Source organism: Pagrus pagrus, assembly GCF_965226575.1.
Source record: "Pagrus pagrus genome assembly, chromosome: 1".
Classification (NCBI taxonomy): Eukaryota; Metazoa; Chordata; class Actinopteri; order Spariformes; family Sparidae; genus Pagrus; species Pagrus pagrus.
In genome coordinates, this window is record NC_140185.1 from 14,726,760 (window position 1) to 14,747,227 (window position 20,468).

Below are 20,468 nucleotides of genomic sequence, written 5' to 3' on the forward strand. Positions count from 1 at the left end.
CCTCAGTTAACAGATTAGAAAAATATACGTTTAGACAGGAGGTTTGGTAGACAGCAATGCCTGATTCAGATATTTTAAAGGAAAAAAAATTGCCATGTGATTAGACTTTTTACTGTCCTTAAAGTGTTGTGAAAAGCAGCCAAAAGTCATAGTAAAAGTAGAAATACCAGGTTAAAGTCATCCATACGAATAGTTCTTGAGTGAAAATCAAAAGTATCTCATAGTAATTGTACTTACAGGTCCTGTTTGTAAGATAATAATACCGATGCCTTCCCCAACTTATCAAATACTGACACTGTATTATTATTTATGGTCAGCAGCCATCAGAAAGCGTCTATATTTGGGAATGAAATTCAAAAATCTCATGTTACAAACAGCAGCTTTAAGTGTCAAGAATAACTAATCATCAACAGTGAATATATTTACATGTATGTATGGGACAACATCAGATTTGATATGCTTTTCAAACTGTGCCATGTCAAAGTTTCTTCTGTGAAAAAGGCCAACTAAACTTTTATTCATCATAGGTTATCTTTTAAATGATGCCACATGACAATATAAATAAAGGCATTATACCATTAGAATGTCCCAGCACGTCAATGAGCCAAAATGCGCAATACCGGGGCCCTGGATGGCACCTTGCCATCCCAGACAACTGACAGCGTCAAACCTGTTGAGCAACACTGCTGCCGTCACAATGTTGGGAAGAAATCAGACTTGCTGTTTTCCACTTCCCTATTTCTGTGGCGGGTGGTGGTTTGCGTCAGATATGAGATAGCAGCCCTGTGTGTAACATCCTCTGCACACTTCCTAACGAACTCAACAAGAACACTGCCTAGACTGTCCCTCAGAAGAAAATGGCCACTGGATATGGACGGCACCGGAGCATCACCAAAGGTCTGTAATCATCTGTCTGCAGTATATCGAGCATTTTTTTAATGGGGCAGTGTTTCCTGATGCTTGAATTAAATCAGAAAGAAATTACTGAACTATACAAGTAACTGAATTTTACGGATTTCAGACTGACTGCTCCACCTGCCCAAATTATGCAATTATTACAATCAGTGGTATCCCTCAGCCTGGGATATCGTTTGAAAATGGAAGTTTGATAGGTGAACACTATTTATTTATTGAAGTGTGGTTACGGTGAACTCAGCCTGCATCATGATAAGGACTCAATGAGGACATGGAGTGTAACGACTCTGTGAGAGCTGTCACTGACTTTATTTACAGGCTTTCATAAATCATACAGTCCAGTCCAGACAGCCGTCCAAGCATTTATTACAACACTAATTTCAAACCCAAATGACTTTATTCATATGGAATCATTGTTATTTGTGTATAACTAATGAAAGAACAACAAAACTGTGCATCAAGGTTTTTGCGTTCATCTTGTGGTGAACTGCCCGCTTTGACAGTGCTGACCCTTCAGGGAACTCCATAAATGAGGAAGCTATATTATTAAGTGTGTCATACCATTCAATGTTATATAACCATGCTCTGAGTATAAAACGCTCCAGCAGAGGAGAGAGCTGTACCTCTTTCTGGGGTGAGCTAGCACTAACGCTGCTAGTCTGCAGATAACAGACAGCAATCAGAAACTTGAATCAGATGTACCACAATATCTTGTTTCATTCAGAACAAGCCAACTGCCATATTACAGTTTGTCAAAGCAAAATAAGTGCACATCAACGGATATTCCTAAGAAGCAGGTTTACTGAGTTTTTTGGATAACTTGTCTCAGACCCCTTAAACCTCCAGCATGGACTGATGTAGAGATAGTTGTTTCCCAGAAAACTTGGTAAACCTGCTTTTACCAAGATCTTAATCATACAGTAAACCTTCTCATTCATAACACAGGATTCAGTTTGGAGGAATTGGACCTATCAGGACGGAAAATGAAGTCCCTTCCTCTGGATCCTCAACCACATGCTATAAAAGTGGATTTGCAGAGGAACAAACTGAAGAGGGTGACTGGCATCTCTAGATTCACCCACCTGGTAGAGCTTAATCTCTCCAGGAACAAGATCATAGAGTTTTCTCAGGAAATACACAAACTGCACTCACTAGAGACACTCTACATGAACCAGAACAACATCAGATCCATTCCAGAGGGAATCTTCCCACATCTTAGGGAGTTAAAGTTCATAAAACTCAGTGGCAATCGCTTGACCAAGCTTCCGTCAGATATAAACCAGTGCACCAGTATCACTTACCTGGACCTTTCCAAGAACTGCCTGCAAAACATCCAACCACTAGTTGGCCTCCCAAAACTGAAGGAGCTTTTCGTTGGGAAGAACCAACTGACCGAGCTCCCGTCCGAGCTCTTCCAGAGCAGCAGCTGTGAGCTGACTGTGTGCAAGGCCACAGGGAATCCGCTGAGGTGCCCACCAGAGGAGGTCTGTGCCGGAGGGGTCGTGGACATCCAGAGCTACTTCTGTCAAATGGAGGAGAACCCAAACACACACAGTGCCTGGACAGTCAAGACCATGTTCCTGGGCTCCTCCATGGCAGGGAAGTCCACTCTCTGCCGCAGTCTGAGGGAAGGGAAGCCCGTGGCTGTGGCAGTGGAGGACCGGACTGTGGGAATAGAGATCAGTCAACTCTACACTCAGGGAGTCCGTTTCCTTTTATGGGACTTTGCAGGGCAGGAGGAGTACTACCTGACACACCATGTCTTCATCACCCCACGAGCCCTGGTTATCCTCACTGTTGATCTGGCCAGGTGAGTAAGTGATATTCATCTTTTAAGACAGTGGTTCTCAGTGTTTCTGGCTTTTGAGTCCTTAAAAGATAAGTTTGCCCAGAAATGAAAATTCAGTCATAATCTAAAATGGTTAACTACAGCTTGTCTGATATGATCAAAGCCTCCTGAAGCCTGAAATCCAAAATTTAATTTGAAAAAAAAAAAGAAAAAAGATGATTATTTCACACTCTCAACACACTGTCAGACTTGTGCACCCAAGCCTTTAGCTTCGCAGTACAGCAAAGATTTCAGCTTTGAAAAGGGTGTAACATCTTCTCAAATCAATTTGGGATCTTGGGGCTTCCATAGACTTGAATTACGCCCGACAAGATGTCTGAGCTTTGATTTTTTGGCGGACTTATCCTTTAATGCTATGAGCACTAGCTGAGACTACCTGATATTTATTTCTTTTCAAATGGCAACAATGTCAAATTACATAACAGAGGATCCTAAATTCCTGCCATGACTTGGCCAAGAGAAACTCATGTCGAACCCTCACAGATCATATCTGATCTGTTTAACACGAGCTCATCCCGTCAGCACAGGATACCTGTTGTGCCTGTTGGGCCAGGCCACACCTGGCTTTTTCTTCTCTTGACTTAAAGCAAAGCAATATCTGCTTGCAACAGTGCCACAGGCCCTGTTTGTCAGGGGCCTTTGAGCAGTTTAACCAAAGACTATTTCTTTCTCACATTATTCTATATTTATAAAGGGGTATAAAGAGCTGTTATTTTAGTCAAACAAACATGTCAAAGACTGGAATAAAAAGAATAAATAATGTATGACTCATGTTGCAGTAATATTTTAGCAGCATTGCTTGAGGGATGGTGATGTTGGTTTGTCTCATGGTTGGACTACTTTGGTCCAGACTGAAATATCTCAACAATTAAATGGATTGCCATTAAATTTTGGAATACATTCATGTCCCCCTCAAGATGAATTGTAATAACTTTTCATTTGGCGCCATTATCAGGTCATTTTTATTTGGTTTGCCACCTGCAAATCTAATGTCATCCCCATTAGCCTTATGTCTACATTGTGTTTCATGCTAATTAGCAAATGTTAGCATAACATGTTAGCATTGCTATTTACAGCACTTTAGCATTCTGATGTTAACATTTAGTTTAAATGGACCCTTGGTGCCGACCTGAACAGCATCACATTGTTGTTTTTTTTCTGTGTTCTTTGCAAGATTTTTACTTGCATGAGTAACAAACAATATCTTTCACGCAAGTTTATCTTTTTCGAGATTATGGAGTGAGCCCGTAATACATTTACTTTTGATTTTGATTTTCAACCAGATACAGCACTGTAGATCCAGATTCTTTCAAAGACCAACTGTGGTTCTGGATAAACAACATACAGCTGCGTGTGCCAGACTCAGTAGTCTTGCTGGTGGGAACACACTGCGACCAGTGCAGAGGCCAGGAGGAGGTGATGGAGAAGAAGAAAGACATAGAGGAGAAGGTCAAAGCCATGTTGGCAAACAGGAGGATGGTTTTACAACACCAAAAGAAGAATCTGGAAGAAAACAAAGATGTCTCTATGTTCGTGGACCAGCTAGACGAGCTGGATTGTCTTTTGGAATACAATTTGAAGGTACTGATTGTATGTACTGTTTTATTTTGGAGGGTTTTTTATAGGTTGCTATTTTTTTCAACCAGTCAAGTTCCCTCTGAAAAATGTTTTTAGATAATTTGTGTGAAGCATGTATTTTATTGTAGCACAACTTTTCCTACACGTACATTAAGCTGGTGTAAACTAATGATCTTACATTTTAATTCAAAAACTATTTTAATTTCTAGAAAAGCACTGTGTAACCTTCTTTGTGAATTGTGCTACTGTGCTGTTTAAGTTGAAGTTTCCCTGTCTATACAGCCATTCACAGCTATCCTTTACCTTCCTATTAGGTCCTGGATCTTGTAACCATTGACAGCACAAGCACCGAGGATATTGCGAAACTCAAAAGTCATATTTTGATGAGCATTCAATCAGAGCGTGTGCTTCTGTGTTCTGAGAGCATCTTACCAAAAAGTTACGAAGCGGTGGAGCAAGCCATTCATACACTTGTTGCACAGGAGGAAATTCCCCAGCATGGTAAGCCAATATTTAACTCCAAGGATAGTTGAAAATATTATAAAGAAAAAATGTTTTTTGATTTTACACCTTCATTGAAATTGCTTTGTTTTTTATATCAGGTATAATTCTACTTGAAGAACTGACTGATTTAATCCTAAACCACGTTAAAATGAGCAGAGAGAGTCTCCACTCCATCCTGAGATTCCTCCTGCGATATCTGCATCGGATCGGGGTGATCCTTTGGTACGAAGACATCAGTATACTGAGTGACAGAGTGTTTATCCAGCCTTCATTCCTCATCTCAATGTTCAAGGTCAGCAGCTGCTTTTTATTCGATCATAAATTAGCTCAGTCAGCTTTCAAAAGAGCATCTAAACTCTTATGTCCCACGTAATTTTTTCATGATTTGGAAGCCTTATTCTCACTCTCCACACTCTTTCTGTAAATGCAGACCATTGTTAGACATGACCTGGTGCAGCAGCTGGAGGGGGTCTCCAGAGACCTTCTCATGCGGGAGGGGGCTCTGGTGAAACAGAAGTTCACCTGGTTGGACGACTTGAGGAGCAGAGGCATCCTGCACAATGCGGCAATGCGCATCTTGGTCCGCAGAGAGTTAGAGAAGCTGGTCGTGGACGATGACGATGACGATTTGGTCGAAGAGGTGGTGGGAACTAAAAAAGAGGAGGGCATAATACTCACCCTGCTGCAGTATTTTGAGGTCTGCCTCCCTACTCTTGACGGGAGCCCTTTGAACCCTCAAGCACCAGAGTTCATCCCCGGTGAGAAACAGTGGGCGCTGGCCAGGAAGACCAGGAGAGATCCAGATGGAGCCTGTCTCTTCCCCATCTTCCTGAAGGACGACCTCACCGTCTGCCACAAGTGGGGTGAGGACAAGCAGGATGACCTCCGTGTTCATGTGTACTTCCTTCCTGAGATTCCTCATGGCTTCTTCCACAGGTAGCATAGCTTGCAATCCCAAAACAAGCATAAAACCTTGAATTATAGATATATAAATGAAAGTTAAATTAACCTAGTTTAAACTACTTGAACTTAACTTAAATTTGTTTCACACTGCCATGAAACCATCAGAGTGATCATCACGACCTGCTCCCTGTACCCGACTCACTGGGTGGGGAGAGAGCAGTGTCTCCTCTGCTGTGGAAACAGACTGGCTCTGGTGAGACAGAAGAGTAATGATGGAGATCTGTTCATAGAGATACGCTGCAGGAAACCTGAGAAGGGTAAGAGTGGAGATCTATGATCGCTCTTCATACTGAGATTAAACGTTTTGCACACCTACAGTACAGACAAATGATTTCTGTCCTCAGAGTTTCAGAAGTTGTGGGACCTGATCTTAGCGGTGATGTCCAAGCTGTTTGTGCTGTCCAGACAGTGGCCAGGACTGACCCAGCAGGTGCACACACCCTGTCCAGAGAGAGGCTGTTCACACTATTTCACCTGGAGGGACTGGCAGGAGCTCGACAGCACGGACCTCTACAACCTGCAAGTGTTAAAGTCAGGGCTTGGGCCCTTTTATGTAGCTGTTTTTTTAAGACAAAAACTCAGGGTTAGAGGGTTCTAGCCAGGCCAGGTTTCATTGCTTTCATTCATCTGCCCTTCACCTCCCCCAGGCATGTACGAGGCCGAATATCCCTTGTTTTTAATGCAGTGCCAGAACTTTGACAACACTGATGTTTTGAAGGAAATTCCAGAATCCCTCTTAAACATGTCTGGCCATGTGATTCACAAAATAATAAACATGATAATATAAAAACATACAAGGGCTGAACAATTAATTGGAATATGATCAAAATTGCAATATGGCCAGGTGCAGTATCCAAATCACAGGAGCTGCAATCGTGGCGGTACAGAGATCCACAGATTGATTTGCGTCTCAAGCAAATATGACGTGACCCCACCTTTAATACCCTGTCTTTTGTTTTTTGCCTTTTTAGTGTGAAGGAGGAGAAATTAGTTTGCAATGGAGGCCATACACGACGGACTGAGCTGATTTTTCCACAAGATAAATAAATGCCTGCGTCAATATGTAAGTTAATTTGAAGTGATAGATTCTGAAACTGTCTTCAAACATGTTACTGCTGGGCCTGAAGGAGGCACTGTGAGCATCAGCTGCATTTGCAGCAGTCACAGTAGGTGTGACACTTTCACAGTGTGAATAGAGGTGAGTGATACACGCCTAGATGCCTGAAGAAATCAAGGTCGACAGTTTACATGTAACTGAATTTATATGGAGGAAAACATTTGATGTTTCTTTTTTTAATCGTTGGTATATCTCTTAGGTGCTCTGGTGGTCTGGGAGTGAAGCTGTAAGAAAGTATGGAAGAAAGAGGACAAATACATAATGGTTAAAGAGGAGAAGAAAGATGACGGATGTGGAATGGAAGAAAAAAGAGGAAACTGAAGAAAAAGGTCTTCGGTGATACTTGCCGACTGCTGCTCACAGACTTCCTGTGTTTCTTTCTGTGCGCAGTATCGTCCTCTGCTGGTTTCTCTCTGACATTACTCCTCAATGGTTTCAGTGTTTGTTAACTAACATGTAACTAATGTAACTGTTTTGCTTGTTTGTTTTCTAGTTTCACAGTGTAACATCAAATCTAACTGCATGTATTTTTTAATACCATAATGGATTTTCCTTCTGGAATAATAAACTACCTTTAAGTAGGCTTTGTAGATAGATAAAGACAATAAACCTGTTACATGCAGACCAGTCACACACATTTGTTAAATATATTGGGTCGGATATTTCAACTGAGTCCAGTCTGATGCTCACCACTGACATCCAGCTGGTATCCACCTCAGGCTATTTCAGCTGTATTTTTTATTCAGTTCTCAGCTCCTCTAATCTCTGTGTGAGCTCCTGCTGCCTTCATGGTCTCCTTGTAAACTACATGTTTTGGAAGAAGAAGTCAAGTTTGCAATGTGTTGCATTTTTGAATGTTTTTAGTTAAGAAAAAACAAAAACAGTAGACAGTAACTAAGCAGTTTCCATGGTGGAGGATGGTTTATTTTACAATTTGTTGCTGTCCTGTAAAAGCTAAAAACCTTTTGTCAAAATGTTAGCTTATCGTGAATTAACAGACAGAGCCTTGTTTTTAGTTTTGTGTTTATGCATTTTTGAGATAATATGATGTGTTATATTGATTTCTTTATTTAATTTCTTCAGTTCAACTTTAACATTTCCAATCTTTTTAGATGATGTGAGTTTGCTACAAATAAGTCTAACTTTCACCCTCAGCCCATAGGATTTGGGTTGTTTTGGCCTAAAAATCTAATTTAATAGAAAGAAATCACTACTAAACTGAGCAGCTCAAAAGTTATCTTAAAATGTGGTGGGTCAACATAATGTCCAGTGTTGTAAAATATTTAATTTGTGCCCCAGTAAAGTGTGAGATTCTCGTTTGAAGGATATTTAAAATATTTTCTATCCAATGGATTGTGCTCAGAATAGAAATGTCTACATGGTTGGGCCCCGTTTTGACCAGGAGCTGTTACAATGAGTAAGAACAATGTTATACTACAGTAACAGCTGGGACGACTTCCATTTGCTCCTGTGAAATTTACTATTTATCAATGATGGTTATTAAAAAGTGTTAGCCAATGTGCTAACTACGGAAGCCCTAAAGGGCCATGCATTCATACATTTTATTTCCTCCGTTTTCCCGTGATAACGAGTTAATTTCATTTGTTTTCTCGAGATCTCGAGTTATTATCTCGAAATAACAACTGCTGTTTTCCTGAGATAACGATATAATTTTCTCGAGATCTCGATATAATGACTGTGATATGATAGGCCTGAGATTATGGAGACGCATGGGACCTCATAGCTGGTCAGCTATGTAGTTAACAACGACATCAGGCTAACTTAGATTGCGCCACTGATATAGCTGAGGCCTTGCTAACAGTCTTTTTAGATTACGCACACTGATGTGTATATTATCTGTAATAGCAAGGCATAATGCTATTTCAGCCAGTGTCAGGCCTTGATTGAACAGATATGTGACGTGGTAATCGATATGCTCCTGCTCCTCTGACATTGCCAAACTGAATGATGTTTCCTGCAATGATTTAATATACTACACTATCGTTTTGTTTTCTCAAGATCTTGAATTAATTATATCGTTATCTCGGGAAAACAAAGTTTCGTTATCTCGAGATCTCGAGAAAATTATCCCGTTATTTCGGGAAAACGGCAGTTGTTATTTTCGAGATAATAACTCAAGATCTCGAGAAAACAAATGAAATTAACTCGTTATCACGGGAAAACGGAGGATATAACATGTATGAATGCATGGCCCTTTAGGGCTTCCGTACTAACGTGTGCTGGTCTTCACACTCAATCAGTGTAAATAATCTAATGCCTTGCCAATGAACCATTTATACACATACATGACTTCTTTGCCATGTTTAACATATTTTTCCAATAAATTAAAATGCTTTGGGGCTCTTTTATTCTAGGCTATAAAAAAAAAATGCAACATATTATATTAGCTTTGTTGTTTGGGATGACCAATACATTACAATTTTAAGAATAAAACACATTTTCCCAAATTCTGCAAAGTTACCAATATCATTTAAGCATTTTTGCACAGTTAAAATGAGTTCTCATTTGTCCCACGGTCGATGAAGGCAACACCCTATCGCAGCATCGGCGGACCTCAGGTGTCTGCTGGGCGGCCGCACAGCGGAGCCAATGGAGGAGATATAACGCGGCGGCATGGCGGACAGAGAGAAGCGGAAAGCCAGCACGCCGTCTGGCCGCAACATCCAAGTGAAGTCCCCGGCCAGCTTCAGGTGAGAGCCTCGGCCGGAGGGAGGGAGGGAGGGAGGGGGTCGTGCTGCCCTGCTGGAGGCTGTGAATGAGTGATGATCAGCGCGGCTCTGCAGAGCCGAGGCTGCTGATGCCGGAGCCGCTGCAGCTGCCTCCGGGATCCGATCAACATTTGCTGATCGAAGTCGCAATGTGTTGTTGAGTCGCATGTTTCGTGTTTGGGCGTGTCTGCTCCCAGAGGACCGGGACGGGCTGCGTGCTCCCTGCATCTGCTCCAATCATGCATTTTTAAATATGTCGCATACTTTTTTTTTGGTTAATCTGCTCCAACCATATAAACCTGTAATAACTGTCCAGCTGTGTTGCAGAGTTCCAGCTTCGAGGATTGACTATCTTGGCCTCGTTGCCTGCTTTTTTTCTTTCCTAACAGAAATATGCTTTTCCTCTTCCTCTTCGGTTGCTTAATTATGAAGTTGATTTGCTTCAAGAACACTGTTGTGATATCCTGTAGTTAGTCCAACCAGTGACTTAATGTGTTTGTGCTGCACATGAATGGTTTTATTAACAGTACCCTGACAGCATATTCATCTCCTATCACTATAATAGACCCACATTATGTGTGCAGGACTCACAACATCATCACAGCTGTAGTTATATTTTTATATTTTTTTTGTTTTCTGATAAAGGCTGTTGTTTGAATTTTTCCTTTTAGCAGGAAACTTTGAAGTTAAGCACAAACATATATTTTTATTGAAGGGGCACTATGTAGTTTTGGAGAAGTAATTCAAACTCAGAATTTTAATATTTACAATATTTGTGAGGTAATGACATTCTCATGTAACTATATATATATATATATATATATATATATATATATATATATATATATATATATATATATATACACACACACGAGCTGTTCTCAGAGGAAAATAAAACCTTTTAAAGCTAGAGAGGTGGCAGGGTCCGCCAAATATAAACAAAGTAATACAGTATGAAATTGTGTCGTTCAGCTAATTCAGTTATGAAAAGGAAGAGAGTTTGTTTGTTATGTTTGTTTAGACATAAACAAGTCATTGAAGATCTTTCTCTTCTTCCCCAAAACTACACAGTGCACCTTTAATAGACCTACATCATAGCCATTCCTTTAGTTCTGTTTTAAAAAAGCAACCTAAGCCTGAGGTTTGGAAACCAGACAAACAAAACTGTCTTAGCTTCTGTTTTATAGTTTTATGTTGTTATTGAATAGAAACTGCATATTTGAATAAGTAATGGCTGGTTTTGAATGTATAATTTAGAGCTACAGTCACAGAATTAACTTCAATCAGTTGCAGTCAGTTTCTGGGAAGTAATTAATGCTGATGCTGATTATAGTTGAGTACTTTCTGCTCGGTCTCTTTTGGTTCTTGGGCTGTTGTTCAGGCTGAAGAATCACTTTGTGCAGTGAGAACTTGTGGTGGGCATTTCATTGTGTAGAATTAATAAGTAATCAGCAGCATTAAAAGCATAATTGATAGGTTGGTCCTTATTGAAGATAGCGTCACAGACAGGCTGCACTACAGATAACCCAGGCCAGAGTTCATCAGGTGATCAGTCAGAGCTATTTCAACCTGCAGAGCAGCTCAACATGTAGAGAGCTGAGCAGGGTGAGGGATTAGCTGCATGCTGTCGGCAGGCTTTTATACTCTATACTATACACACACACACACACACACACACACGCGCGCATGCACACATACACAAATACACACACTCTGAGATCCTTGCAATGTTGCATGGGGAGAAGCAGTGGTTTTTCAGTAGCATTACTGGGTGGATGAAGGGCTGTGATCAATATTCCCCAGTGAGACTGTCACACACACACACACCCATAGAAACACACACCCTCGGGCTCAGCCTGTCCCTGTCTCATTAACTGAGCTGAGAACAGGCGGCTCCACAACCATCTCTCTTCAGATTTTCATCACAGCGACTTCAGAGCCGTTCCAGCAGTCTTTGATTTGTGTGGCATGAAAATATATAAATAAAATCAATAACAGCCTCAGAGTTACACAGAACAAATATCAAACCGTCGGGGGCCAACGAGCAGTAGACGCAATACAGCAGCAGTTTCAGCAGTGTGATGAATTAAAGGAGTATCTGATGTGAATGTAAAGTGTTGTACCAAAATTCAAAAGAGAAACTAAACAGTACTTAATCAGAGTAATTCATATTGTAAAGCTAGCTGTGAGTCAAACTGAAAAAAAAACAACACAGATTTAGCCATCAAAATCTTTTAAAACAATAAAACTGTGTTTGTTTTTTCCCCATGACATGTCATCTGACACTGAACTGTATTGATTGATATTTCAGAGTGATAGTTGACCAGAGAAAGGAGCCGGATAATCCACAACCTCAGGGTTGGCCCAGTCCCAGAGCAGCCATATGTTGGCATGTTTTCCTCCATCACCCTCCCTGCCTTCACACACTCGACTCCGTCACCTCTCCCCAATCTGCTGCTGTTAGAGAACAGGCCGTCGATCTGCTGCCGTATGTGCAGCTCCCTGTGAGGAGATACAGGAGCAGTTCAAATCTAGATTCAGTCCACGGTTTCTTTTGCCTTTCAAGCCCGTGACCCCATTTTGAGGCTCCTAAAATCACACAGCAGCACAAACAGCAGCAGTTAATGATATTCACATTGACGGTGAATGCAACAGCCGAGTTAAAAATACTGTTTAAATGACGTTCCTCAGGTTCATCACACGTTTGATGTGCTGTAATTGAACAGCGGTATTTTGTTCATGCTGGTGATAAAGAACAGATCCACACTGACAGTCATTTCCTCACAGATATTAAACTAAACACCACAGGATGTCACTTAATATACACAAAATCATGAAAGGTTTGATTCGCTTCACATTTTTTACTAAACACATTGTATCAGCAGATATTCACTATTAAAGGACTCATCAGGAATTGAGGTCACAACCAAATAAGGACATCCCTGCCGTCTGCTTCTCTGTGCAAGTGTTCAGTAATTCAGAATCTATGAGCCGTGTTTTTGGGAGCTTTTGCAAATTTAATCGGAGCTGAGCTTGACAAATGAAGACTTACCTTTCATATTTCATATCATGTGAACTGTCCCTTTAAATTCTCCTGCACTGCATTGATCATCTGTGGCACGAGAGGGCGTCGCAGGAGACTCTTCCCATTAGCACAGTGTTTATATCTGTGTGTAATGCAGCATGTGAGGAGCAGTGAGACAGTGTAGGATTGCAGTCCACTCTGTAATGCACAACGGGGGAAAAAGGGAACTCATGATGACATCAGTGACATGAAACCAGAGAGCCCTCTTGAGGCAGAGCTAATCCCTCTCATATGCAATTTAATATGTGTCAGATTTTAAACGACAATTATGGGAAAGCCTGTGTTTATAACCAGGTAAACATGAACAACAACAAATTAGTTGATTTGCGAATTTATGAGAACATTCATTTTTATGTTTTTTCTTCAAAACCCTTGACTGGATGGTAATATTGTTGTTGTGAGGGATTTGATTGCAGTGTTTTAAGTCATCATGTTGGTGTGATTGTGCAATGTGAGTTGTTCACAGCTTGCCGTTTGAACTGAAATGTAATGTGTCAATAGCAGCACTTGGAGTAACCCATTCTTCGTGATAGAAGGATATATTGTGTTGGTTTGTTGGTAGAAATATTATATGAACATTACAGGAACACTACAGGCAGCAGTGTGTCTCTATGATCCTCTCACTCTTCCACAACTTCATGCTTCATGCTACATTTAATTGCCCGTGAGTACTTTCTAAACAGCCTCCTAGCAAAAAAACTGATGAAGACCTCTTAAAAGATTCATTTCTCCTGCAGTTTTTATGTGGGAGGATCAGATGTTATTTTGAACATACTCTGCATGTGATGACATTATATATGGCAAATAGATAATGAAAACAGATGAGAGTTTTTGAGCCTATGTTTTAAAATGTACAGTATACATATTACTGATTAATCAAACTGAAAGCATTACGTTCCCATGGTTGCTCCCTCTCTTGCACTCACCAATTCAGTGGCGTACCCCCTTTCTTTTCTTTCATCTTCTCGCTGCAGCTTCCACACTTGATGTGACTCTGCTGACAAGATCTGCCCAGGCAGATGGATTCACAGGGCATGGGATGTGAGAGGGATGTGAGAGGGATGTGAGAGCGAGAGAGAGGGGGAGACCAGGGAGGTTAGGCGGATTTTTGAAGTGTCAATTTCCCCGATTCACTGCATCCGTCTTTCATGGACTTTGATGTTTTCTTGAAAAAAAAGAAAGAAAAAGATTTCAGGGTTTTTCAGCCGGATGAGCTCGTAGCTTTTCACCTGTCTGTTATCCTGAGAGAGAGATGGACAGAAAGACATAGAGAGGGAGAATTTAAATTGAGCTAATTTGAAGTTCACCCAACGAAGCAGCTGACAGAGTGGGCAGCTATTGCTCTGGTTGCAGTTCCCCCCCATGCTGATTATTTATTGCTGTCGCTCAGTTCTGCTGATATGGCAAGTTTCACCTGATGGCTGCTCCCCTCTGCTTATACAGTGCATCTCTCTCTCTGTCTGCCTGTCTCTTTCTCTCTCTCCCCCTCTCATACATTTTAGACAAAGAGTTTAAGATCCATGGGCAGTAGGGGTGAGTGATCCGGCCCAAAAATAATATCACAATCTATTTAATTACAATTAGGGTCCACAATCTAAATTGCAATCTTTTTCTCAGTTGTGGAAGGCCCTGTAGACTATAGCCAGGTTTGAAATCGTTTGCACCAATAAAACACTAAACTGATGCTGTAAGTTACACTCACACACACTTCTGGCAGATATTTCACTGTTAAAAGACAACCAGGGAAGGGAGGTATTACTCCCTACAAACTGCTAGAAAACATTTAATGTGATCTGTACAAGAAGTATTGGCTTATATTGTCAGTACCTTACCGTCAAATGAAACATGGGTAAAGCTGGACCAACTCAAATTAATGTTGTGGAAATGTCTTGTGCTGAATGAACAGCAAAATGTGAACATACTGTAGGGAAAGCATTGGATCTGTGCAAACAGCAAATGGCATTGTTACGTCCATTTGTTACATCCGGGGGGGACAGGGAACGGCAACACGACAAATAAAACAATGAAAACGGTTAAAGAAAATGATTTATCAATGGTGAACTTAACACACAACTTGTCGAGGTTTACTAATGTGAGGGAGGAAAGGAGGGAGGTGGAGTGCCAAAGCAATGAAATCAATAAAACAAAACAAGGCCTATACTATCCAACTAATTCTTATCCGAAACACAAAACCTACGTGACGAAAAGGATAGGGCACCCCAACTTACCTAACACCTTTCTCCCACCACGTACCTTCAAAAGCCACCACAAAACTAATTCTTCCAGAGTATCTGTATCGTGTGAGGGCAAAATGAGAGAGAGAGAATGAGCACCTCAGCCAGGCTCTCCTTTTATTGGGCCTCCAGACAGGGGATTGGCCACTCCAGAAGTCATTGCATCAGTGGGCGGTGGCTTCATGGCCTCTCAGGTGCAGCTCATCACCCTGTCAGCACCTGAAGGAAAACTAGGGGAGGGAGAGACAGAGAGGAGAGAGGGAGAAAGAAAACAAAACCCTCTGCCCCTGCTGGCCACATACTGTAACAGCATCAACAGCTGGAAAACGGAAAAAGATCAGATAAAAGGGAGACTACATACTGAAATGTGATTGAAAAATAGAATAGGGGCCAATAGAAATACAGGCCTGTCTCTAAAAGAAGTCTGTTAAAAAAATATGGAGCTCTTTCACCCTGCGGTTGAGATACTTATAAATACCAATAAATCATGTCAGAGTGTCACAATGTGTGAACAAATGATCAAAGTGTCCCACATGTCACCTTCCAACTTCATGTTATATTCTGACAAATGTCAAATGAACACATTGTTTCAGCACTTCTGTTACAAACATTCTGGCCATCACAGGGTTAATTTGCCTTCAGCTGACTGGTTGAACAGAGATTCAATATCACACACTCACACACCTGGAAGATCCCTCTCTCTCTTTCTCTCCGTAGCTAAAGACACACATATTTTAACACTTTTTCTCTGAGATATTCTCTGTTTTAATTCTATACTGCGATGTCACGTGTAGGAAGAGGTGTTGGAAGCTCTTCTGCTATGTGTGTGTGTGTATGTGTGTGTGTGTGTGTGTGTGTGTGTGTGTGTGTGTGTGTGTGTGTGTGTGTGTGTGTGTGTGTGAGCTCCATAGGTTCTGGTCAGTTGCCAAGGACGTGCTGTATGGCCATATGGCTGTGTGTTGGTAGCTTAGGGTTTTCTTTTCTTTGACCGTTCTGAAGGAATGTTCGAAGCCTGGGGTTTGGATTTCCAAAACCTTTCCTTTTTGAAATGAATGTTGCAAGTATGAATGCAGGGACAAACGCGTTGGCTGTCATTCAGAGCTACATTATTTTACTACTGGCCACTGGGGTGCAGAGAAATAGTACAACAAAAAGACAAAAAGCTGATGTATTAGCCTGTCATTAAGTTAAATTACATGCAGCTTCCTCTGGAGCCACAAATGGCTTTATACTACTTTTCTCACAAAGGCTGTAGTACCCTATGTAAACCTGCAAACACACTTTAATGTGTAAAATAGTTGGAGTTACCCTTTAAAGTCCAATGGCTCTTGTATTATTAACATATGAAAAATGAACGCTATGCTCCTATATACCTATATGTGCTTGGATACATACAGTGAATATGCTTTGGCCTATGAGATGCTGACAGGGGGTATTAACGTCTGCAGGGTTGACACAGCTAATGGACTGTAGTTCACTGCACGTAGGTGTGTGCACAATCCCACACACACACGGATTTTGAGAGGAAGCTTAACCACCTGCCAAAAAAAGCAAAGACAAGCACATGTCCAAGGATAAGTCTGGTTTATTTGAACGTTTACGTTATTTCTGTAGGTTTGGACACCATCTCTGGCGGCAATAATAGTGTTGTATTCATCAAGTGGATGGCTGAAATCTGCTAACACATAGTGGACATACACCAGGGCAAGGCAGAGCTCAGAGGATCAGAGGCAGGTTGTAAAGAAATCCTAGGTAAGAAATACGTATTTAAAAAAAAGAGGCAACAGGAAAAATATTACTGATCCATCACTTCCTGGTTCAACTTGGCTCACCACACTTCCATCAATGTGAGATTTAAATTGTCCTACATAATGAGGGATTATTACTATCTGGATAGACTTATTTTCAGTTTTTAGTGGAGATAGAATAAAGAGAAAACAAAATGAGTCTGGGTAATCTGGATAAACATCTGGCTTGTTTACAATCTGTCTGGTCTTCTGACTGCTTCTGCTTTAAGCCCTGTCAGTTGTCTTTTCTTTATCAATGCCGCCAGACCTCAGCAATTACCTCGGGAGAGTGCACTGCTGCCCTAACTGATAGAGACGATGGCCAAAAGTGCAAGAACGAGATCCATGTTCTTGTAAAATGGAATTTTCCTTTAAGAGGATGAACAGAGAGAAAGACATGAGGAAAAATTAGGAGTCTAATGATCAATGGGCCTCATGAATAATTGAGCGCGACAGTGTTTTGCAGAGAGAGAGCCAGAGAGAAAGAGAGAGGAGTGTCCTCCCGTGCTGATGTTTCTCCTGTTTGGGCTTTCCGCGGCGTCGGATGTTCTGCTAACACCAGCACTTTCCTGCAGTGGCGTAGTAAATCTGATGCACATAGAGCAGGGTAAACATCCGAGAGAAAGAGAGAGAGGGGAGTAGATTATATAACACTACTCCTCTGTGGCAGGTTCAGCTCCTCCGCTTTAAATAATTCCCCCTTCCATCTCTCTCTCCTCCTGAGCGGTAGCAGCAGCCGGGCTCCGAATCGGACGCCTCTCCCATCGACCCGGACGAGCTGCACCCCTCCTCCCTCTTTCCCCCGGCTCTCTTCCTGCTCGCTCCTCCCTCTCTCGCCCACCCTCCCTCCTTCACTTTCTAACCCTCTTGCTCCTTCTCCTCCTCCTCTCCTCTCCTCTCAGCTGTGGATGCCCTCCTCACTTACAGTATGGACTCGGGAGGGGAAGGAGAAGAGGGTTGGATGGAGGACCAGTGGGAGAAATGGTAGGGCATCTCTCTCGTTCATCTCTCTGTGTTTCTGTTTTTTTTTACCGGCATGCAGCAACATGGCTGTGTGTGACCTTGTGAGTGTGTAACTGCTAACATGCCCGTTTCTTCATGCTACTATCGTCTCCTTGCACCTCAACGCTCAGGGCAGGCATGCCCTTGAAGGAGAGCCGATGCATATGGCTGTGTGCACGTTCGAGTCTAAAGAGGAGATGTAGAGCGTGCAGCAGAGGTTGCTGTTTTATGTTGACCAAAAATAGGACCAGAGGAGAAACAAAACACACTTTATGTTGGCGTGTGTGCATTACGGCAGTGATGCCGATGTAGGAGATTGTGTGTTTAAGATTTTACCAAAACAGTGTGGGGCTGAATTTCTTCAGAGTTTGTTTTCATACAGCAGATGATGGAGGGAGGGGGTGTTTTATCTGGATGTGGTGAATCTGACAGGACGGTCCTGATCCTTGTCCTGGTCCTGTCCTTGCAGGAGGACGAAGCTGATGACAGACAGCCTGCAGCCGTCGAATCTCTCAGTGGAAGCATAAAAGTGTTAATTATTGGGGAGAGATAGGGGGGAAAAGACATAGGCGAGGGTCTACATGCGTCTGCTCTGACGACTAAACGCTGGGCTTAATGTTTATGGGAGTGCGAGTTGATTGAATCATAACAGCACAACGCAGATGCTGGTCCTGTGAGACTGTAACATGGAAAGATGTGGGCAAGTGTAAAACATCGGTTGTCTTGTGGGTGACACGACTTTCCTGCTTCCACTGATGCAAAAGCAGCTATTGCAAACATTAAGGAGGAAATCAGATTTAGTTTTTCACAATTGTATTTATGTTAAGGGGGATTCTGGTGCATTATTAGCAGCTCATACTGTATGTAGATTTCTTCCAATTTTTCTCTTCACTTTCTGATGCCGAAAGCATTTCTTTTTATCCGTCCTCACCACAACATTACCTTTTCTACTGTAAACTGAAAAAACTGTTTTTGCAGCAGGGAACATAACAACATGTGGGCCTGTGGAAATCTATTTTATTCTTTAAAAAACATCTCTTCAGTGAAGAAAAAAAAAAAAGGTGACCCTTATCTATTTGACCTTGCGTGCTTCTTGTGAACTAAAAACTGCAGTCAACATTTACAAGCAAGCAGTAGGTAAATATGTTCTCATCAGGGTCATCGCTGGATTCAGATAAAGACTAATGAGCTGCTGGCCGGGCCCGTCGTGGCCTGAGCGTGAGGTCACGCTGTCCTTCATTTACACAAGCAGAGAGGCAGGCTGAGGAGACACAAACAGGCCAGTAGGATGCCCTGTCACCCCCCGCTGTCAGAATAATGCAGGAGTTTATCCCAAATCCTCCGTGAAGCAAACTGAAACAGCCATCGTGCAGTGCTGTTGCCCTCTGATGTCTTTTAACAACATAAACTGTGGACACAGTGTCTGTGGTTTTAATGATTCTTCAGGGATGTTTTGAAACCTGGACTGTATCGACCAGCTGCTTTTTTGTCAGTTGTGTGAATCCCAGAAAATCTGACTTTGTGCAATTTGCAGCTGAGGCATGACCAAGTAACAATGACCACACACCCAAGACGTGTCAGTCGAGGCAAACAACACCCAATCTTACCTTCTTTAAGCCTTTAATCCATCATTGTTTGCATTCTATAAACTGCTGAGTGTAAGTCAACAAAACACCTTAAAACATAAGGTGTCTCTCCAAAGAGGAGTTGACAGTTAAAATACTAAAATTGCCACTGGAGAGGTGAACTTACAGCTTTAGACACATTAGAAGTCAAAATAACTAATGAGACTCTGACATCTTGTGGAAAAGAATGTATACTGTAAGATACGTTTGGACTTAAATTTCTTGGAATTGGTATTGAGAGTCTATTAGCTACATGTAGGCTTTACCTTATGTTGCGTCTGCAGTGGCTTCAGCACTGAGCTTAGATTTTTACAACCCTAACCCTTAACCTGAGTTTCATGTGTCCAAACATCCACTCTAACCTGAACATAATCAAGATTCCTCTTATTTGGCCAGCACAAAGATGTATTTTGTTGGAGACGGAGCTAGTCCAGAAGATTTCACAATTATTGGCATCTTTTCAACGAGCCATAACCATAACACTTGAAAATATAAACTACAATCAACTCCTCTGGCAGAGGCAAAAATGATATCAGGATGCTGATGTGATAGCTATTTAGGGTCATGGGAGGTAACGGTGTCACAGAGATATGATGTCGGGGTCAGCCTGTTGTTACTACGCTCCGACTGATTTGCTGCGTCTCACTTTTGGTGACGATGACACAGTAGATGTGTCACAGAGATCTCTGACCTGGAGAGCCCGGCCAGTCTGCTGAGTCAGCCTGGATTGATCACTGAGGGTGTAGTGAGTGTCTGACTGAGATGATGCGTATAACATCGCACAGGAATACAATCCCAGGGGAGAGTGATGAGCATGTTTGGGGTTCTAAACTTTTTAGGGTTTCTATAGGCCCATTTCGTGATCATTCAGGAGAAATTGTTGAATTGTTGGACGGGTATGTTTTTTTTTGGGGGGGGGGGGGTATTTCCATGGCCTCGGGGTCAGGTATTTCATACAATTTCAATGGACATTTGCTGGATTTCCTCCCTCTCTCTCCTCTCACATATTTCCTGTCCATAGTTCTATAGTGTACTATCTGAAATAAAGGCAGAACAGCCAAAAACTAGTCCAAACTTTAA

General features: G+C 41.8%; 2 protein-coding genes and 1 long non-coding RNA gene across 5 annotated transcripts in view; 2 read left to right on the plus strand and 1 right to left on the minus strand.

Moving 5' to 3' along the window:
- Nucleotides 1-839: 839 nt before the first annotated feature.
- LOC311256891 (malignant fibrous histiocytoma-amplified sequence 1 homolog) lies at nucleotides 840-7,902 on the plus strand. The gene is made up of 10 exons (XM_084352302.1): nucleotides 840-897; nucleotides 1,861-2,725; nucleotides 4,048-4,345; nucleotides 4,657-4,843; nucleotides 4,945-5,138; nucleotides 5,277-5,782; nucleotides 5,915-6,066; nucleotides 6,154-6,328; nucleotides 6,781-6,872; nucleotides 7,126-7,902. Exons 1-9 carry the CDS (start codon nucleotides 858-860, stop codon nucleotides 6,854-6,856), a joined length of 2,493 nt encoding a protein of 830 aa, XP_084208428.1. The 5' UTR covers nucleotides 840-857; the 3' UTR covers nucleotides 6,857-6,872; nucleotides 7,126-7,902.
- Nucleotides 7,903-9,492: 1,590 nt separating this feature from the next.
- The window catches only part of mapk8ip1b (mitogen-activated protein kinase 8 interacting protein 1b), a 53,113-nt gene continuing 42,137 nt past the window's right edge, over nucleotides 9,493-20,468 (plus strand). The window contains exon 1 of one of the 2 annotated variants that reach the window (XM_084361188.1): nucleotides 9,493-9,637. In XM_084361188.1, coding sequence (XP_084217314.1) covers nucleotides 9,561-9,637 — 77 coding nt within the window. In that variant the 5' untranslated portion in view covers nucleotides 9,493-9,560. Of the gene's footprint in view, nucleotides 9,638-17,490; nucleotides 17,746-20,468 lie in introns of those variants that run through there. The other variant, XM_084361189.1, reaches the window with a different exon arrangement.
- LOC311254350 lies at nucleotides 11,594-15,053 on the minus strand. 2 transcript variants are annotated; one of them, XR_014622239.1, is made up of 4 exons: nucleotides 14,994-15,053; nucleotides 13,667-13,905; nucleotides 12,708-12,878; nucleotides 11,594-12,157 (listed from the first exon to the last, which is right to left on the minus strand). It is a non-coding gene; the product is annotated as an uncharacterized lncRNA (long non-coding RNA). The 2 variants fall into 2 exon arrangements; XR_014622240.1 differs by having other exon boundaries at nucleotides 14,969-15,052.